The sequence below is a fragment of the Salvelinus fontinalis genome, chromosome 6 (genome assembly GCF_029448725.1).
Source record: "Salvelinus fontinalis isolate EN_2023a chromosome 6, ASM2944872v1, whole genome shotgun sequence".
NCBI classification, from domain to species: Eukaryota; Metazoa; Chordata; class Actinopteri; order Salmoniformes; family Salmonidae; genus Salvelinus; species Salvelinus fontinalis.
This window is the reverse complement of record NC_074670.1, coordinates 81628912-81648405: the sequence shown is the minus strand read 5'-3', so window position 1 is coordinate 81648405 and position 19494 is coordinate 81628912. Positions and strand designations below refer to the sequence as shown.

Below are 19494 nucleotides of genomic sequence, written 5' to 3'. Positions count from 1 at the left end.
CTTTTCACCTAAATGATTTATATTCAGTTATATGTTAGTATTAAACTGATCTACTTTCTCAAACCATAAGATTAATCAGTAAAATAAATAATGAGACATTATTTGGTTACAACACTGAAGAAGATGTTGGTGAAGAACCATTTTTAAGAGTCAACAGGAGGGGCACCGGGCTACGGAATGGAAAGTTGACAGACAAGTTATTTTACATTTTTTACCGGAAGACTAGTCAACTATCTAGTAAACACTTCGGATACGAGGTTGGTGTCTCTTTTTTGAACAAAATTAAACGGATAAATCTTGTAATTGAACAAAATTGTAAGTTGGCCAATAATACGTGAGGTATTTTTTTTGCTAAACCTCGAATCAAAAAGCAGAGTAGCAACGAGAGATGCCAAATAACAGTCTGAAAAACACCTTGAGGGCAACGACATCAGATTTGACGCGTGGCCAGGAATCAGATTTGACACGTGGCCAGGAATCAGATTTGACGCGTGGCCAGGAATCAGATTTGACGCGTGGCCAGGAATCAGATTTGACGCGTGGCCAGGAATCAGATTTGACGCGTGGCCAGGAATCAGATTTGACGCGTGGCCAGGAATCAGATTTGACGCGTGGCCAGGAATCAGATTTGACGCGTGGCCAGGAATCAGATTTGACGCGTGGCCAGGAATCAGATTTGACGCGTGGCCAGGAATCAGATTTGACGCGTGGCCAGGAATCAGATTTGACGCGTGGCCAGGAATCAGATTTGACGCGTGGCCAGGAATCAGATTTGACGCGTGGCCAGGAATCAGATTTGACGCGTGGCCAGGAATCAGATTTGACGCGTGGCCAGGAATCAGATTTGTATCTGATTTCAAACCACCTTCAAAGGTGGTTTGAAATATTTGATTCCATGTGCCTTTTGGCGGGTTCAGACTGCAGGAAAAAGTATAGATTTGAATCGAATATGCAAAAAAATTGGATCTGAGTCACTTCAAACTGCCTGTGTGAACAAGGCTATATACATGCGTAGCCTGTAACAAGTAGCCTAATAAAGCATGATCCCTGTTGACTAACTTGTTATGTTGCTGGAAGCTTTTGAATATAATGTTGTCTATAAAAGGCATAGAATGTTGCTGTTCTAATCAGAAGATGATTCAAAGCCTGTGTATTTATTAAGGATCCCCATTAGTTCCTGTGTATTTATTAAGGATCCCCTTCCTGTGTATTTATTAAGGATCCCCATTAGTTCCTGCCAAGGCAGCAGCTTCTCTTCCTGTGTATTTATTAAGGATCCCCATTAGTTCCTGCCAAGGCAGCAGCTACTCTTCCTGGGGTTTATTATGGATCCCCATTAGTTCCTGTCAATGCAGCAGCTACTCTTCCTGGGGTTTCTTATGGATCCCCATTAGTTCCTGCCAAGGCAGCAGCTACTCTTCCTGGGGTTTATTAAGGATCCCCATTAGTTCCTGCCAAGGCAGCAGCTACTCTTCCTGGGGTTTATTATGGATCCCCATTAGTTCCTGTCAATGCAGCAGCTACTCTTCCTGGGGTTTATTATGGATCCCCATTAGTTCCTGCCAACCCAGCAGCTACTCTTCCTGGGGTTTATTATGGATCCCCATTAGTTCCTGCCAAGGCAGCAGCTACTCCTCCTGGGGTTTCTTATGGATCCCCATTAGTTCCTGCCAAGGCAGCAGCTACTCCTCCTGGGGTTTATTATGGATCCCCATTAGTTCCTGCCAAGGCAGCAGCTACTCTTCCTGGGGTTTATTATGGATCCCCATTAGTTCCTGCCAAGGCAGCAGCTACTCTTCCTGGGGTTTATTAAGGATCCCCATTAGTTCCTGCCAAGGCAGCAGCTACTCTTCCTGGGGTTTATTATGGATCCCCATTAGTTCCTGTCAATGCAGCAGCTACTCTTCCTGGGGTTTATTATGGATCCCCATTAGTTCCTGCCAACCCAGCAGCTACTCTTCCTGGGGTTTCTTATGGATCCCCATTAGTTCCTGCCAAGGCAGCAGCTACTCCTCCTGGGGTTTATTATGGATCCCCATTAGTTCCTGCCAAGGCAGCAGCTACTCTTCCTGGGGTTTATTATGGATCCCCATTAGTTCCTGCCAAGGCAGCAGCTACTCTTCCTGGGGTTTATTATGGATCCCCATTAGTTCCTGCCAAGGCAGCAGCTACTCTTCCTGGGGTTTATTATGGATCCCAATTAGTTCCTGCCAAGGCAGCAGCTACTCTTCCTGGGGTTTATTATGGATCCCCATTAGTTCCTGCCAAGGCAGCAGCTACTCTTCCTGGGGTTTATTATGGATCCTCATTACTTCCTGTCAAGGCAGCAGCTACTCTTCCTGGGGTTTATTATGGATCCCCATTAGTTCCTGCCAACCCAGCAGCTACTCTTCCTGGGGTTTATTATGGATCCCCATTAGTTCCTGCCAAGGCAGCAGCTACTCTTCCTGGGGTTTATTATGGATCCCCATTAGTTCCTGCCAATGCAGCAGCTACTCTTCCTGGGGTTTATTATGGATCCTCATTACTTCCTGTCAAGGCAGCAGCTACTCTTCCTAGGGTTTATTATGGATCCCCATTAGTTCCTGTCAAGGCAGCAGCTACTCTTCCTGGGGTTTATTATGGATCCCCATTAGTTCCTGCCAAGGCAGCAGCTACTCTTCCTGTGTATTTATTATGGATCCCCATTAGTTCCTGCCAAGGCAGCAGCTTCTCTTCCTGTGTATTTATTATGGATCCCCATTAGTTCCTGCCAAGGCAGCAGCTACTCTCCCTGGGGTTTATTATGGATCCCCATTAGTTCCTGCCAAGGCAGCAGTTACTCTTCCTGGGGTTTATTATGGATCCCCATTAGTTCCTGTCAAGGCAGCAGCTACTCTTCCTGGGGTTTATTATGAATCCCCATTACTTCCTGCCAAGGCAGCAGCTTTTCTTCCTGGGGTTTATTATGGATCCCCATTAGGTCCTGCCAAGGCAGCAGCTACTCTTCCTGGGGTTTATTATGGATCCCCATTAGTTCCTGCCAAGGCAGCAGCTACTCTTCCTGGGGTTTATTATGGATCCCCATTAGTTCCTGCCAAGGCAGCAGCTACTCTTCCTGGGGTTTATTATGGATCCCCATTTAGTTCCTGCCAAGGCAGCAGCTACTCTTCCTGGGGTTTATTATGGATCCCCATTAGTTCCTGCCAAGGCAGCAGCTACTCTTCCTGGGGTTTATTATGGATCCCCATTAGTTCCTGCCAAGGCAGCAAGCTACTCTTCCTGGGGTTTATTATGGATCCCCATTAGTTCCTGCCAAGGCAGCAAGCTACTCTTCCTGGGGTTTATTATGGATCCCCATTAGTTCCTGCCAAAGCAGCAGTTACTCTTCCTGGGGTTTATTATGGATCCCCATTAGTTCCTGCCAAGGCAGCAGCTACTCTTCCTGGTTTTTACAATGGATCCCCATTAGTTCCTGCCAAGGCAGCAGCTACTCTTCCTGGGGTTTATTATGGATCCCCATTAGTTCCTGCCAAGGCAGCAGCTACTCTTCCTGGGGTTTATTATGGATCCCCATTAGTTCCCGCCAAGGCAGCAGCTACTCTTCCTGGGGTTTATTATGGATCCCAATTAGTTCCTGCCAAGGCAGCAGCTACTCTTCCTGGGGTTTATTATGGATCCCAATTAGTTCCTGCCAAGGCAGCAGCTACTCTTCCTGGGGTTTATTATGGATCCCCATTAGTTCCTGCCAAGGCAGCAGCTACTCTTCCTGGGGTCCATCAAAATGAATGCAGTGTATAACATTTTTAAAACATTACAATACATTGACAGATTTGACAACACATGCTTCATGCAGGCTCAGTTGTAGAGTATTATACCGTGGTTGTTGGTTCCAGTTCCAGCTGTCGTACTCCGATAAGGAGCGCTATGAGAGGGAGGAGAGGCCTGATGCTCAGAAACAGATCCTGGTGGACATCGCTAAGAGTCTCCCCATCTTCACTAGAGCTACGTCTGGAGGTGAACCACTCATATCTACAGACACACATGGCTCCCTATTCCCTTTGTAGTGCACTATACAAGGAACATGGTTCCATTTGGGACGCAACCAAGCTTTTCTTGTTAGCAAACCTCCTATCAAACATTTACAACATGCCAGCGACTGACGGTACCGATCAGTTAGTGGTTAGTGTCTGGAAGATAAGGAAGGATCATATGACCTCTTTCTCTCTGTCTCTCTCTCGGTCTCTCTCTCTCTTTCTCTGTGTCTGTCTCTCTGTGTGTGTTTCTGTCTTGTTCTCGGTCTCTCTCTCTCTCTCTCTGTGTATCTCGTTCTCTCTCTCTCTGTCTGTCTCATTCTGTCTCCGCCTCTCTCTCTGTTTCTCTCTCTCTCTGTCTCTCTCTCTCGCTCTCTCTGTGTCTGTCTGTCTCTGTCTCTCTCTGTCTCTCTCTCTCTCTGTCTCTCTCTCTGTCTCTCTCTCTGTCTCTCTCTCTGTCTCTCTCTCTGTCTCTCTTTCTCTCTCTCTCGCTCTCTCTGTCTGTCTGTCTCTGTCTCATTCTGTCTCTCTCTCCGCCTCTCTCTCGCTCTCTCTGTGTCTGTCTGTCTCTCTCTGTCTCTGTCTCTCTCTCTCTCTCTCTCTGTTTCTCTGTCTCTCTCTCGCTCTCTCTGTGTCTGTCTGTCTCTCTGTCTCTCTCTCTGTGTCTGTCTGTCTCCCCTCAGCGATCAGGTTCTGTGACCGGTGCCAGGTGCTGAAGCCTGACCGCAGTCACCATTGCTCTGTCTGTGAAACGTAAGTCGTCGTCGTCGTCCCCCCCCCCTCCCGCTGCTGTCATTATACACACATGCCCGTCTCCCTGTCTGTGTACAGATAACACTGATCTGATTGGACAGCATTAGAAAGGTGACACCAGTCCACCTCTGATTGGACAGCATTAGTATCTCTTGTTTACCTGGAGAACAACACCTGTCCTGTTAATGATGATGACTCAACCCTCTGGCCAGCTACTATAATCTTCCTCCCTCTGGCCAGCTACTATAATCTTCCTCCCTCTGGCCAGCTACTATAATCTCCCTCCCTCTGGCCAGCTACTATAATCTCCCTCCCTCTGGCCAGCTACTATAATCTCCCTCTGGCCAGCTACTATAATCTCCCTCTGGCCAGCTACTATAATCTCCCTCTGGCCAGCTACTATAATCTCCCTCTGGCCAGCTACTATAATCTCCCTCCCTCTGGCCAGCTACTATAATCTCCCTCCCTCTGGCCAGCTACTATAATCTCCCTCCCTCTGGCCAGCTACTATAATCTCCCTCCCTCTGGCCAGCTACTATAATCTCCCTCTGGCCAGCTACTATAATCTCCCTCTGGCCAGCTACTATAATCTCCCTCTGGCTAGCTACTATAATCTCCCTTCCTCTGGCCAGCTACTATAATCTCCCTTCCTCTGGCCAGCTACTATAATCTCCCTTCCTCTGGCCAGCTACTATAATCTCCCTTCCTCTGGCCAGCTACTATAATCTCTCTCTGGCCAGCTACTATAATCTCCCTCTGGCCAGCTACTATAATCTCCCTCTGGCCAGCTACTATAATCTCCCTCTGGCCAGCTACTATAATCTCCCTCTGGCCAGCTACTATAATCTCCCTCTGGCCAGCTACTATAATCTCCCTCTGGCCAGCTACTATAATCTCCCTCTGGCCAGCTACTATAATCTCCCTCCGGCCAGCTACTATAATCTCCCTCTGGCCAGCTACTATAATCTCCCTCTGGCCAGCTACTATAATCTCCCTCTGGCCAGCTACTATAATCTCCCTCTGGCCAGCTACTATAATCTCCCTCTGGCCAGCTACTATAATCTCCCTCTGGCCAGCTACTATAATCTCCCTCTGGCCAGCTACTATAATCTCCCTCTGGCCAGCTACTATAATCTCCCTCTGGCCAGCTACTATAATCTCCCTCCGGCCAGCTACTATAATCTCCCTCTGGCCAGCTACTATAATCTCCCTCTGGCCAGCTACTATAATCTCCCTCTGGCCAGCTACTATAATCTCCCTCTGGCCAGCTACTATAATCTCCCTCTGGCCAGCTACTATAATCTCCCTCTGGCCAGCTACTATAATCTCCCTCTGAGGCCTGATTGATCAAACTGTGTATATACTGAAATCTGACCCGTTTACTGACGTTGTCTATAGACAGACATTTAAACCTCCAAAATTAATCTCTTTACACTTTTCTCAAAGTTAAGAAACGCCTTTTTATGTTGATTGAATCGTGAATGTTGTTACATTTTCTAATGGTAGTTGATTACTAATTTAACCCTGTTCAGTGATATGTGTTGTCTGTTGCAGGTGTGTCCTGAAGATGGACCATCACTGTCCATGGTGGGTGATCAATAGAGTCTGTTTATTGTGGGTGATCAATACAGTCTGTTTATTGTGGGTGATCAATAGAGTCTGTTTATTGTGGGTGATCAATACAGTCTGTTCATTGTGGGTGATCAATAGAGTCTGTTTATTGTGGGTGATCAATACAGTCTGTTTATTGTGGGTGATCAATACAGTCTGTTCATTGTGGGTGATCAATAGAGTCTGTTTATTGTGGGTGATCAATAGAGTCTGTTTATTGTGGGTGATCAATACAGTCTGTTTATTGTGGGTGATCAATAGAGTCTGTTTATTGTGGGGGATCAATACAGTCTGTTCATTGTGTGTCTCTCTCTCTCCGGGGGGAATAACTGTGTCTCTCTCTCCGGGGGGAATAACTGTGTCTCTCTCTCCGGGGGGAATATCTGTGTCTCTCTCTCCGGGGGGAATAACTGTGTCTCTCTCTCCAGGGGGAATAACTGTGTCTCTCTCTCCAGGGGGAATAACTGTGTCTCTCTCTCCGGGGGGAATAACTGTCTCTCTCTCTCCGGGGGGAATAACTGTGTCTCTCTCTCCGGGGGGAATAAATGTGTCTCTCTCTCTCCAGGGGGAATAACTGTCTCTCTCTCTCTCTCTCTCCAGGGGGAATAACTGTGTCTCTCTCTCTCTCCAGGGGGAATAACTGTGTCTCTCTCTCTCTCCAGGGGGAATAAATGTGTCTCTCTCTCTCCAGGGGGAATAACTGTCTCTCTCTCTCTCTCCAGGGGGAATAACTGTGTCTCTCTCCGGGGGGAATAAATGTGTGTCTCTCTCTCTCCAGGGGGAATAACTGTGTCTCTCTCTCTCTCTCCAGGGGGAATAACTGTGTCTCTCTCTCTCTCCAGGGGGAATAAATGTGTCTCTCTCTCTCTCTCTCTCTCTCCAGGGGGAATAACTGTGTCTCTCTCTCTCTCCAGGGGGAATAACTGTGTCTCTCTCTCTCTCCAGGGGGAATAACTGTGTCTCTCTCTCTCTCCAGGGGGAATAACTGTCTCTCTCTCTCTCTCTCTCCAGGGGGGAATAACTGTGTCTCTCTCTCTCTCCGGGGGGAATAACTGTGTCTCTCTCTCTCTCCGGGGGGAATAACTGTGTCTCTCTCTCTCTCCGGGGGGAATAACTGTGTCTCTCTCTCTCTCCAGGGGGAATAACTGTGTCTCTCTCTGGGGGGAATAACTGTGTCTCTCTCTGGGGGGAATAAATGTGTCTCTCTCTCTCTCCAGGGGGAATAACTGTGTCTCTCTCTCTCCAGGGGGAATAACTGTGTCTCTCTCTCTCTCTCTCCGGGGGGAATAACTGTGCATCTCTCTCTCTCCGGGGGGAATAACTGTGTCTCTCTCGCTCTCTCCAGGGGGAATAACTGTGTCTCTCTCTGGGGGGAATAACTGTGTCTCTCTCCGGGGGGAATAAATGTGTCTCTCTCTCTCTCCAGGGGGAATAACTGTGTCTCTCTCCGGGGGGAATAAATGTGTCTCTCTCTCTCTCTCCAGGGGGAATAACTGTGTCTCTCTCTCTCCAGGGGGAATAACTGTGTCTCTCTCTCTCTCTCTCCGGGGGGAATAACTGTGCATCTCTCTCTCTCCGGGGGGAATAACTGTGTCTCTCTCTCTCTCTCTCCAGGGGGAATAAATGTGTCTCTCGCTCTCTCCAGGGGGAATAACTGTGTCTCTCTCCAGGGGGAATAACTGTGTCTCTCTCCAGGGGGAATAACTGTGTCTCTCTCCAGGGGGAATAACTGTGTCTCTCTCCAGGGGGAATAACTGTGTCTCTCTCCAGGGGGAATAACTGTGTCTCTCTCCAGGGGGAATAACTGTGTCTCTCTCCAGGGGGAATAACTGTGTCTCTCTCCAGGGGGAATAACTGTGTCTCTCTCCAGGGGGAATAACTGTGTCTCTCTCCAGGGGTAATAACTGTGTCTCTCTCCAGGGGGAATAACTGTCTCTCTCTCCAGGGGGAATAACTGTGTCTCTCTCTCTCTCTCTCCAGGGTGAATAACTGTCTCTCTCTCTCTCTCTCTCCAGGGGGAATAACTGTCTCTCTCTCTCTCCAGGGGGAATAACTGTGTCTCTCTCTCTCTCCAGGGGGAATAACTGTGTCTCTCTCCGGGGGGAATAACTGTGTCTCTCTCCGGGGGGAATAACTGTGTCTCTCTCCGGGGGGAATAACTGTCTCTCTCTCTCCAGGGTGAATAACTGTCTCTCTCTCTCCAGGGGGAATAACTGTCTCTCTCTCTCTCTCCAGGGGGAATAACTGTCTCTCTCTCTCTCTCTCTCCAGGGGGAATAACTGTGTCTCTCTCCGGGGGGAATAACTGTGTCTCTCTCCGGGGGGAATAACTGTCTCTCTCTCTCTCCAGGGGAAATAACTGTCTCTCTCTCTCTCTCCAGGGGGAATAACTGTGTGTCTCTCTCTCTCCAGGGGGAATAACTGTGTGTCTCTCTCTCTCCAGGGGGAATAACTGTGTCTCTCTCTCCAGGGGGAATAACTGTGTCTCTCTCTCCAGGGTGAATAACTGTCTCTCTCTCTCTCTCTCCAGGGTGAATAACTGTCTCTCTCTCTCTCTCTCCAGGGTGAATAACTGTGTGGGGTTCTCCAACTACAAGTTCTTCCTCCTCTTCCTGTCCTACTCCATGGTCTACTGTGTGTTCATCTCTGCCTCAGTCTTCAGATACTTCATCAACTTCTGGGTGGTAAGTGGTGATGGACCTTTTACATCACAGCTGAGGCTGCGTCTCAAAACCCCCCCTCTATTCCCTATGTAGTACCCTACCTCTGTCCAGGGCCCGTAGAGCTCTGGTCAACAGTGAAGCACAGAGAATAGGGCGCCATTTCCCAGACACTCCTATTCACTGCATTCCAGAGCTAGTCAGATCACATGACCTCCTGCTGGTGTAACCATAGTAACATATTGGTGTAAGCTGTGTCAACAGTCAGATCACATGACCTCCTGCTGGTGTAACCATAGTAACATATTGGTGTAAGCTGTGTCAACAGTCAGATCACATGACCTCCTGCTGGTGTAACCATAGTAACATATTGGTGTAAGCTGTGTCAACAGTCAGATCACATGACCTCCTGCTGGTGTAACCATAGTAACATATTGGTGTAAGCTGTGTCAACAGTCAGATCACATGACCTCCTGCTGGTGTAACCATAGTAACATATTGATGTAAGCTGTGTCAACAGTCAGATCACATGACCTCCTGCTGGTGTAACCATAGTAACATATTGATGTAAGCTGTGTCAACAGTCAGATCACATGACCTCCTGCTGGTGTAACCATAGTAACATATTGATGTAAGCTGTGTCAACAGTCAGATCACATGACCTCCTGCTGGTGTAACCATAGTAACATATTGGTGTAAGCTGTGTCAACAGTCAGATCACATGACCTCCTGCTGGTGTAACCATAGTAACATATTGGTGTAAGCTGTGTCAACAGTCAGATCACATGACCTCCTGCTGGTGTAACCATAGTAACATATTGATGTAAGCTGTGTCAACAGTCAGATCACATGACCTCCTGCTGGTGTAACCATAGTAACATATTGATGTAAGCTGTGTCAACAGTCAGATCACATGACCTCCTGCTGGTGTAACCATAGTAACATATTGATGTAAGCTGTGTCAACAGTCAGATCACATGACCTCCTGCTGGTGTAACCATAGTAACATATTGATGTAAGCTGTGTCAACAGTCAGATCACATGACCTCCTGCTGGTGTAACCATAGTAACATATTGATGTAAGCTGTGTCAACAGTCAGATCACATGACCTCCTGCTGGTGTAACCATAGTAACATATTGATGTAAGCTGTGTCAACAGTCAGATCACATGACCTCCTGCTGGTGTAACCATAGTAACATATTGATGTAAGCTGTGTCAACAGTCAGATCACATGACCTCCTGCTGGTGTAACCATAGTAACATATTGATGTAAGCTGTGTCAACAGTCAGATCACATGACCTCCTGCTGGTGTAACCATAGTAACATATTGATGTAAGCTGACTCAGCACAAGGCACATTGTTTGTTGTGGAACGGCAGCGGTACTCCTGTTCTGCTACAGGGTTGTAGTTCTCCTGCAGGGTTGTAGTTCTCCTGCAGGGTTGTAGTTCTCCTGCAGGGTTGTAGTTCTCCTGCAGGGTTGTAGTTCTCCTGCAGGGTTGTAGTTCTCCTGCAGGGTTGTAGTTCTCCTGCAGGGTTGTAGTTCTCCTGCAGGGTTGTAGTTCTCCTGCAGGGTTGTAGTTCTCCTGCAGGGTTGTAGTTCTCCTGCAGGGTTGTAGTTCTCCTGCAGGGTTGTAGTTCTCCTGCAGGGTTGTAGTTCTCCTGCAGGGTTGTAGTTCTCCTACAGGGTTATAGTTTTCCTACAGGGTTGTAGTTCTCCGGTCTGTGTGTTCTCCTACAGGGTTGTAGTTCTCCGGTCTGTGTGTTTTCCTACAGGGTTGTAGTTCTCCGGTCTGTGTGTGTTCTGCTACAGGGTTGTAGTTCTCCGGTCTGTGTGTGTTCTGCTACAGGGTTGTAGTTCTCCGGTCTGTGTGTGTTCTGCTACAGGGTTGTAGTTCTCCGGTCTGTGTGTTCTCCTACAGGGTTGTAGTTCTCCGGTCTGTGTGTTCTCCTACAGGGTTGTAGTTCTCCGGTCTGTGTGTTTTCCTACAGGGTTGTAGTTCTCCGGTCTGTGTGTGTTCTGCTACAGGGTTGTAGTTCTCCGGTCTGTGTGTGTTCTGCTACAGGGTTGTAGTTCTCCGGTCTGTGTGTGTTCTGCTACAGGGTTGTAGTTCTCCGGTCTGTGTGTGTTCTCCTACAGGGTTGTAGTTCTCCGGTCTGTGTGTTCTCCTACAGGGTTGTAGTTCTCCTACAGGGTTCTAGTTCTCCGGTCTGTGTGTTCTCCTACAGGGGGACCTGCCAAACGGACCCGCTAAGTTCCACGTTCTCTTCCTGATGTTCGTGGCGTTGATGTTCTTTGTCAGTCTCATGTTCCTGTTGGGTTACCACTGCTGGCTGGTCGTCCAGAACCGGTCCACACTAGGTAATACACACAGCTGGCTGGTCGTCCAGAACCGGTCCACACTAGGTAATACACACAGCTGGCTGGTCCTCCAGAACCGGTCCACACTAGGTAATACACACAGCTGGCTGGTGGTCCAGAACCGGTCCACACTAGGTAATACACACTGTTGGCTGGTGGTCCAGAACCGGTCCACACTAGGTAATACACACTGCTGGCTGGTGGTCCAGAACCGGTCCACACTAGGTAATACACACTGCTGGCTGGTCGTCCAGAACCGGTCCACACTAGGTAATACACACAGCTGGCTGTTCGTCCAGAACCGGTCCACACTAGGTAATACACACAGCTGGCTGTTCGTCCAGAACCAGTCCACACTAGGTAATACACACAGCTGGCTGGTCGTCCAGAACCGGTCCACACTAGGTAATACACACAGCTGGCTGGTCGTCCAGAACCGGTCCACACTAGGTAATACACACAGCTGGCTGTTCGTCCAGAACCGGTCCACACTAGGTAATACACACAGCTGGCTGGTCGTCCAGAACCGGTCCACACTAGGTAATACACACAGCTGGCTGGTCGTCCAGAACCGGTCCACACTAGGTAATACACACAGCTGGCTGGTCGTCCAGAACCGGTCCACACTAGGTAATACACACTGCTGCCATTTTGAGGGCAATAAGAGCAATGTAGGTCTTTACTTTCATGGAGAGAGAGCTACTGAAGTCTATTCCTCTTTCCTCTGACTCTCCCTCCCCCCTCCCTCCCACTCCTCCCTCTCCTCCCCCCTCCCTCCCTCTCCTCCCCCCTCCCTCCCTCTCCTCCCCCCTCCCTCCCTCTCCTCCCCCCTCCCTCCCTCTCCTCCCTCCTCCCTCCCTCTCCTTCCCCCTCCTCCCTCCCTCTCCTCCCCCCTCCCTCTCCCCCCTCCCTCTCTCCCCCTCCCTCCCTCCCTCTCTCCCCTCCCTCCCTCCCTCTCTCCCCTCCCCATCCCTCCTCCCCCTCCCCCATCCCTCCTCCCCCTTCCTCTTCCCCCTCCCTCTCCCCTCCCTCTCTCCCCTCCCTCCACCCCCTCCCTCTTCCCCCTCCCTCTCCCCTCCCTCTCTCCCCTCCCTCCACCCCCCTCCCTCCTCCCTCTCTCCCTCCACCCTCCTCCCTCTCTCCCCACTCCCTCCTACCTCTCTCCCCCATCCCTCCTCCCTCTCTCCCCCCTCCCTCCTCCCTCTCTCTCTCCCCTCCCTCCCTCTCCCTCTCCCCCCCTCCTCCCTCTCTCCCCTCCCTCCTCCCTCTCTCCCCTCCTTCCTCCCTCTCTCCCCTCCCTCCTCCCTCCCCCCTCCTCCGTCTCTCCCCTCCTCCCTCTCTCCCTCTCTCCCTCCTCCCTCCTCCCTCTCTCCCCTCCTTCCTCCCTCTCCCTCCTCCCTCCTCTCCCCTCCCTCTCTCCCTCTCTCCTCCCTCTCTCCCCTCCCTCCCTCCCTCTCCCCCTCCCTCCCCCATCCCTCCATCCTCCCTCCCCCCATCCCTCCATCCTCCCTCCCCCCATCCCTCCATCCCTTCTCCCCCCTCCCTCCTCCCTCTCTCCCCTCCCTCCACCCCCCTCCCTCCACCCCCCTCCCTCCTCCCTCTCTCTCTCCCCCTCCCTCTCTCCCCCTCCCTCTCTCCCCCTCCCTCTCTCCCCCCTCCCTCTCTCCCCCCTCCCTCTCTCCCCCCTCCCTCTCTCCCCCCTCCCTCTCTCTCTCCCCTCCCTCCCTCTCTCCCCTCCCTCCCTCTCTCCCCTCCCTCCTCCCCTCCCTCCCTCCTCCCCTCCCTCCCCTCTCTCCCCTCCCCTCTCTCGCCTCCCCTCTCTCCCCCCTCCCTCTCTCCCCCCTCCCTCTCTCCCCCTCCCTCTCTCCCCCTCCCTCTCTCCCCCTCCCTCTCTCCCCCTCCCTCTCTCCCCCTCCCTCTCTCCCCCTCCCTCTCTCCCCCCTCCCTCTCTCCCCCCTCCCTCTCTCTCACCTTCCCTCCCTCCTCCCTCTCCTCCCTCTCCCCCCCCTCCTCCCTCTCCTCCCTCCTCCCTCCCTCCTCCCTCTCTCCCCTCCCTCTCTCCCCTCCCTCTCTCCCCTCCCTCTCTCCCCTCCCTCTCTCCCCTCCCCTCCCTCTCTCCCCTCCCCTCCCTCTCTCCCCTCCCCTCCCTCTCTCCCCTCTCCCCCTCTCCCCCTCTCTCCCCTCTCCCCTCTCCCCCTCTCTCCCCTCTCCCCCTCTCTCCCCTCTCCCCCTCTCTCCCCTCTCCCCCTCTCTCCCTCTCTCCCCTCCCTCCCTCTCTCCCCTCCCTCCTCTCCCTCCCTCTCTCTCTCACCCTCCCTCCCTCTCTCTCTCACCCTCCCTCTCTCCCTCACCCTCCCTCCCTCTCTCCCCTCCCTCCCTCTCTCCCCTCCCTCCCTCCCTCTCTCACCTTCCCTCCCTCCCTCTCTCACCTTCCCTCCCTCCCTCCCCTCTCTCCTCCCTCCTCCCCCCTCCCCTCATCCAGAGGCGTTCTCTGCTCCAGTCTTCACTACAGGACCAGACCGTAGTGGTTTCAATGTGGGGTTCAGGAGGAACCTGCAGCAGGTGTTTGGAAACAACAAGAGACTCTGGTTCCTGCCTATCTGCACCAGGTGAGACCCTAACCCCTGCCCTCTAACTTCTAGTCTCTACCCCCTAACCTCCATCCTCCACCCATTAACCCCTACCTCATCTAACCTTTAACCCCTAGGCCTTAACCTAACCGCTAGGCCTTAACCTAACCGCTAGGCCTTAACCTAACCGCTAGGCCTTAACCTAACCGCTAGGCCTTAACCTAAACCCTAGGCCTTAACCTAACCGCTAGGCCTTAACCTAACCCCTGGGCCTTAACCTAACCGCTAGGCCTTACCCTAACCCCTAGGCCTTAACCTAACCGCTAGGCCTTAACCTAACCCCTAGGCCTTAACCTAACCGCTAGGCCTTAACCTAACCGCTAGGCCTTAACCTAACCCCTAGGCCTTAACCTAACCGCTAGGCCTTAACCTAACCCCTAGGCCTTAACCTAACCGCTAGGCCTTAACCTAACCGCTAGGCCTTAACCTAACCGCTAGGCCTTAACCTAACCCCTAGGCCTTACCCTAACCCCTAGGCCTTACCCTAACCCCTAGGCCTTACCCTAACCCCTAGGCCTTAACCTAACCCCTAGGCCTTACCCTAACCCCTAGGCCTTACCCTAACCCCTAGGCCTTAACCTAACCGCTAGGCCTTAACCTAACCCCTAGGCCTTAACCTAACCGCTAGGCCTTACCCTAACCGCTAGGCCTTAACCTAACCGCTAGGCCTTAACCTAACCGCTAGGCCTTAACCTAACCGCTAGGCCTTAACCTAACCGCTAGGCCTTAACCTAACCCCTAGGCCTTAACCTAACCCCTAGGCCTTAACCTAACCCCTAGGCCTTAACCTAACCCCTAGGCCTTAACCTAACCCCTAGGCCTTTAACCCCTAGACCCTTAACCCTTACATAATATCCTCTAGACCCTTAACCCCTAGACCCTTAACCCCTAGACCCTTAACCCTTACATCATATCCTCTAGACCAGGGATATTCAACTCTGACCCTACGAGGTCTGGAGCCTGCTGCTGGTTTTCTATTCTACCTGATAATGAATTACACACACCTGGTTTCCCAGGTCTAAATCAGTCCCCGATCAGAGGGGAATCACCCACCTGGTGTCCCAGGTCTAAATCAGTCACCGATCAGAGGGGAATCACCCACCTGGTGTCCCAGGTCTAAATCAGTCCCCGATCAGAGGGGAATCACCCACCTGGTGTCCCAGGTCTAAATCAGTCCCCGATCAGAGGGGAATCACCCACCTGGTGTCCCAGGTCTAAATCAGTCCCTGATCAGAGGGGAATCACCCACCTGGTGTCCCAGGTCTAAATCAGTCCCCGATCAGAGGGGAATCACCCACCTGGTGTCCCAGGTCTAAATCAGTCCCCGATCAGAGGGGAATCACCCACCTGGTGTCCCAGGTCTAAATCAGAGAGAGAGGTTTTGAACCTACAGGACAGTATCTCTCCAGGAACAGGGTTGGAGTGACAACCTACAGGACAGTATCTCTCTAGGAACAGGGTTGGAGTGTGAACCTACAGGACAGTATCTCTCTAGGAACAGGGTTGGAGTGACAACCTACAGGACAGTATCTCTCTAGGAACAGGGTTGGAGTGACAACCTACAGGACAGTATCTCTCTAGGAACAGGGTTGGAGTGACAACCTACAGGACAGTATCTCTCTAGGAACAGGGTTGGAGTGACAACCTACAGGACAGTATCTCTCTAGGAACAGGGTTGGAGTGACACCCTACAGGACAGTATCTCTAGGAACAGGGTTGGAGTGACAACCTACAGGACAGTATCTCTCTAGGAACAGGGTTGGAGTGACAACCTACAGGACAGTATCTCTCTAGGAACAGGGTTGGAGTGACAACCTACAGGACAGTATCTCTAGGAACAGGGTTGGAGTGACAACCTACAGGACAGTATCTCTCTAGGAACAGGGTTGGAGTGACAACCTACAGGACAGTATCTCTCTAGGAACAGGGTTGGAGTGACAACCTACAGGACAGTATCTCTCTAGGAACAGGGTTGGAGTGACAACCTACAGGACAGTATCTCTCTAGGAACAGGGTTGGAGTGACAACCTACAGGACAGTATCTCTCTAGGAACAGGGTTGGAGTGACAACCTACAGGACAGTATCTCTAGGAACAGGGTTGGAGTGACAACCTACAGGACAGTATCTCTAGGAACAGGGTTGGAGTGACAACCTACAGGACAGTATCTCTAGGAACAGGGTTGGAGTGACAACCTACAGGACAGTATCTCTAGGAACAGGGTTGGAGTGACAACCTACAGGACAGTATCTCTCTAGGAACAGGGTTGGAGTGACAACCTACAGGACAGTATCTCTCTAGGAACAGGGTTGGAGTGACAACCTACAGGACAGTATCTCTAGGAACAGGGTTGGAGTGACAACCTACAGGACAGTATCTCTCTAGGAACAGGGTTGGAGTGACAACCTACAGGACAGTATCTCTAGGAACAGGGTTGGAGTGACAACCTACAGGACAGTATCTCTAGGAACAGGGTTGGAGTGACAACCTACAGGACAGTATCTCTCTAGGAACAGGGTTGGAGTGACAACCTACAGGACAGTATCTCTAGGAACAGGGTTGGAGTGACAACCTACAGGACAGTATCTCTCTAGGAACAGGGTTGGAGTGACAACCTACAGGACAGTATCTCTAGGAACAGGGTTGGAGTGACAACCTACAGGACAGTATCTCTCTAGGAACAGGGTTGGAGTGACAACCTACAGGACAGTATCTCTCTAGGAACAGGGTTGGAGTGACAACCTACAGGACAGTATCTCTAGGAACAGGGTTGGAGTGACAACCTACAGGACAGTATCTCTCTAGGAACAGGGTTGGAGTGACAACCTACAGGACAGTATCTCTCTAGGAACAGGGTTGGAGTGACAACCTACAGGACAGTATCTCTAGGAACAGGGTTGGAGTGACAACCTACAGGACAGTATCTCTCTAGGAACAGGGTTGGAGTGACAACCTACAGGACAGTATCTCTCTAGGAACAGGGTTGGAGTGACAACCTACAGGACAGTATCTCTAGGAACAGGGTTGGAGTGACAACCTACAGGACAGTATCTCTCTAGGAACAGGGTTGGAGTGACAACCTACAGGACAGTATCTCTAGGAACAGGGTTGGAGTGACAACCTACAGGACAGTATCTCTCTAGGAACAGGGTTGGAGTGACAACCTACAGGACAGTATCTCTAGGAACAGGGTTGGAGTGACAACCTACAGGACAGTATCTCTCTAGGAACAGGGTTGGAGTGACAACCTACAGGACAGTATCTCTCTAGGAACAGGGTTGGAGTGACAACCTACAGGACAGTATCTCTCTAGGAACAGGGTTGGAGTGACAACCTACTGGACAGTATCTCTCTAGGAACAGGGTTGGAGTGACAACCTACAGGACAGTATCTCTAGGAACAGGGTTGGAGTGACAACCTACAGGACAGTATCTCTAGGAACAGGGTTGGAGTGACAACCTACAGGACAGTATCTCTAGGAACAGGGTTGGAGTGACAACCTACAGGACAGTATCTCTCTAGGAACAGGGTTGGAGTGACAACCTACAGGACAGTATCTCTCTAGGAACAGGGTTGGAGTGACACCCTACAGGACAGTATCTCTCTAGGAACAGGGTTGGAGTGACAACCTACAGGACAGTATCTCTAGGAACAGGGTTGGAGTGACAACCTACAGGACAGTATCTCTCTAGGAACAGGGTTGGAGTGACAACCTACAGGACAGTATCTCTAGGAACAGGGTTGGAGTGACAACCTACAGGACAGTATCTCTCTAGGAACAGGGTTGGAGTGACAACCTACAGGACAGTATCTCTCTAGGAACAGGGTTGGAGTGACAACCTACAGGACAGTATCTCTCTAGGAACAGGGTTGGAGTGACAACCTACAGGACAGTATCTCTCTAGGAACAGGGTTGGAGTGACAACCTACAGGACAGTATCTCTAGGAACAGGGTTGGAGTGACAACCTACAGGACAGTATCTCTCTAGGAACAGGGTTGGAGTGACAACCTACAGGACAGTATCTCTCTAGGAACAGGGTTGGAGTGACAACCTACAGGACAGTATCTCTCTAGGAACAGGGTTGGAGTGACAACCTACAGGACAGTATCTCTCTAGGAACAGGGTTGGAGTGACAACCTACAGGACAGTATCTCTCTAGGAACAGGGTTGGAGTGACAACCTACAGGACAGTATCTCTAGGAACAGGGTTGGAGTGACAACCTACAGGACAGTATCTCTCTAGGAACAGGGTTGGAGTGACACCCTACAGGACAGTATCTCTCTAGGAACAGGGTTGGAGTGTGAACCTACAGGACAGTATCTCTCTAGGAACAGGGTTGGAGTGTGAACCTACAGGACAGTACCTAGGCAGGAACGGGGTTTTGGAGCCCTGAGACCGGTGGTTCCCAACTTCTGGAATAACCCCACCAGTAGCCATGGACAATCACCCCTGACTCAACTTGTCAACTAATTACGATCTTCAGTTTAGAATGCAATTAGTTTAAATCAGTGGAGAAGGTGGAAAGCTTCAAGTTCCTCGACGTACACATCACTGACAAACTGAAATGGTCCAAAGACACAGACAGCGTGGCGAAGGCTCAACATCGCCTCTTCTACCAACTGAAGAAATTTGACTTGTCACCTAAGACCCTCACAAACTTTTACAGATGCACAATTACAGCCTGGTACAGCAACTGCACTGCCGGCAACCACAGAGCTCTCCAGAGGGTAGTGAGGTCTGCACAACGCATCACTGAGGGCAAACTACCTGCCCTCCAGGACACCTACACCACCCGATGTCACAGGAAGGCCATAAAGATCATCAAGGACAACAACCACCCGAGCCACTGCCTGTTCACCCCGCTATCATCCAGAAGGCGAGGTCAGTACAGGTGCATCAAAGCTGGGACCGAGAGACAGAAGCTGTTTTTCAATCTCAAGGCCATCAGACTGTTAAATAGCCATCACTAGCCGGTTACCAGCCGCTTACTCCACCCTGCACCTTAGAGGCTGCTGCCCTCTATACATAGACATGGAATCACTGGTCACTTTAATAATGTTACTCCACCCTGCACCTTAGAGGCTGCTGTGCTCTATACATAGACATGGAATCACACTTTAATAATGTTACTCCACCCTCCACCTTAGAGACTGCTGCCCTCTATACATAGACATGGAATCACACTTTAATAATGTTACTCCACCCTGCACCTTAGAGGCTGCTGCCCTCTATACATAGCCATGGAATCACTGGTCACTTTAATAATGTTACTCCACCCTCCACCTTAGAGGCTGCTGCCCTCTATACATAGACATGGAATCACACTTTAATAATGTTACTCCACCCTGCACCTTAGAGGCTGCTGCCCTCTATACATAGACATGGAATCACACTTTAATAATGTTACTCCACCCTGCACCTTAGAGGCTGCTGCCCTCTATACATAGACATGGAATCACACTT

The 19494-nt window shown here is 50.7% G+C and overlaps 1 protein-coding gene across 2 annotated transcripts in view; it reads left to right on the top strand.

Annotated features, from left to right (window-relative positions):
- The window catches only part of zdhhc15b (zinc finger DHHC-type palmitoyltransferase 15b), a 43918-nt gene that overhangs the window by 1954 nt on the left and 22470 nt on the right, over positions 1–19494 (top strand). For both annotated transcript variants that reach the window (XM_055927839.1, XM_055927838.1), the window contains exons 4-9: positions 3876–3996; positions 4697–4766; positions 6321–6353; positions 8940–9060; positions 11267–11399; positions 13882–14008. In XM_055927839.1, coding sequence (XP_055783814.1) covers positions 3876–3996; positions 4697–4766; positions 6321–6353; positions 8940–9060; positions 11267–11399; positions 13882–14008 — 605 coding nt within the window. The remainder of the gene's footprint in view (positions 1–3875; positions 3997–4696; positions 4767–6320; positions 6354–8939; positions 9061–11266; positions 11400–13881; positions 14009–19494) is intronic.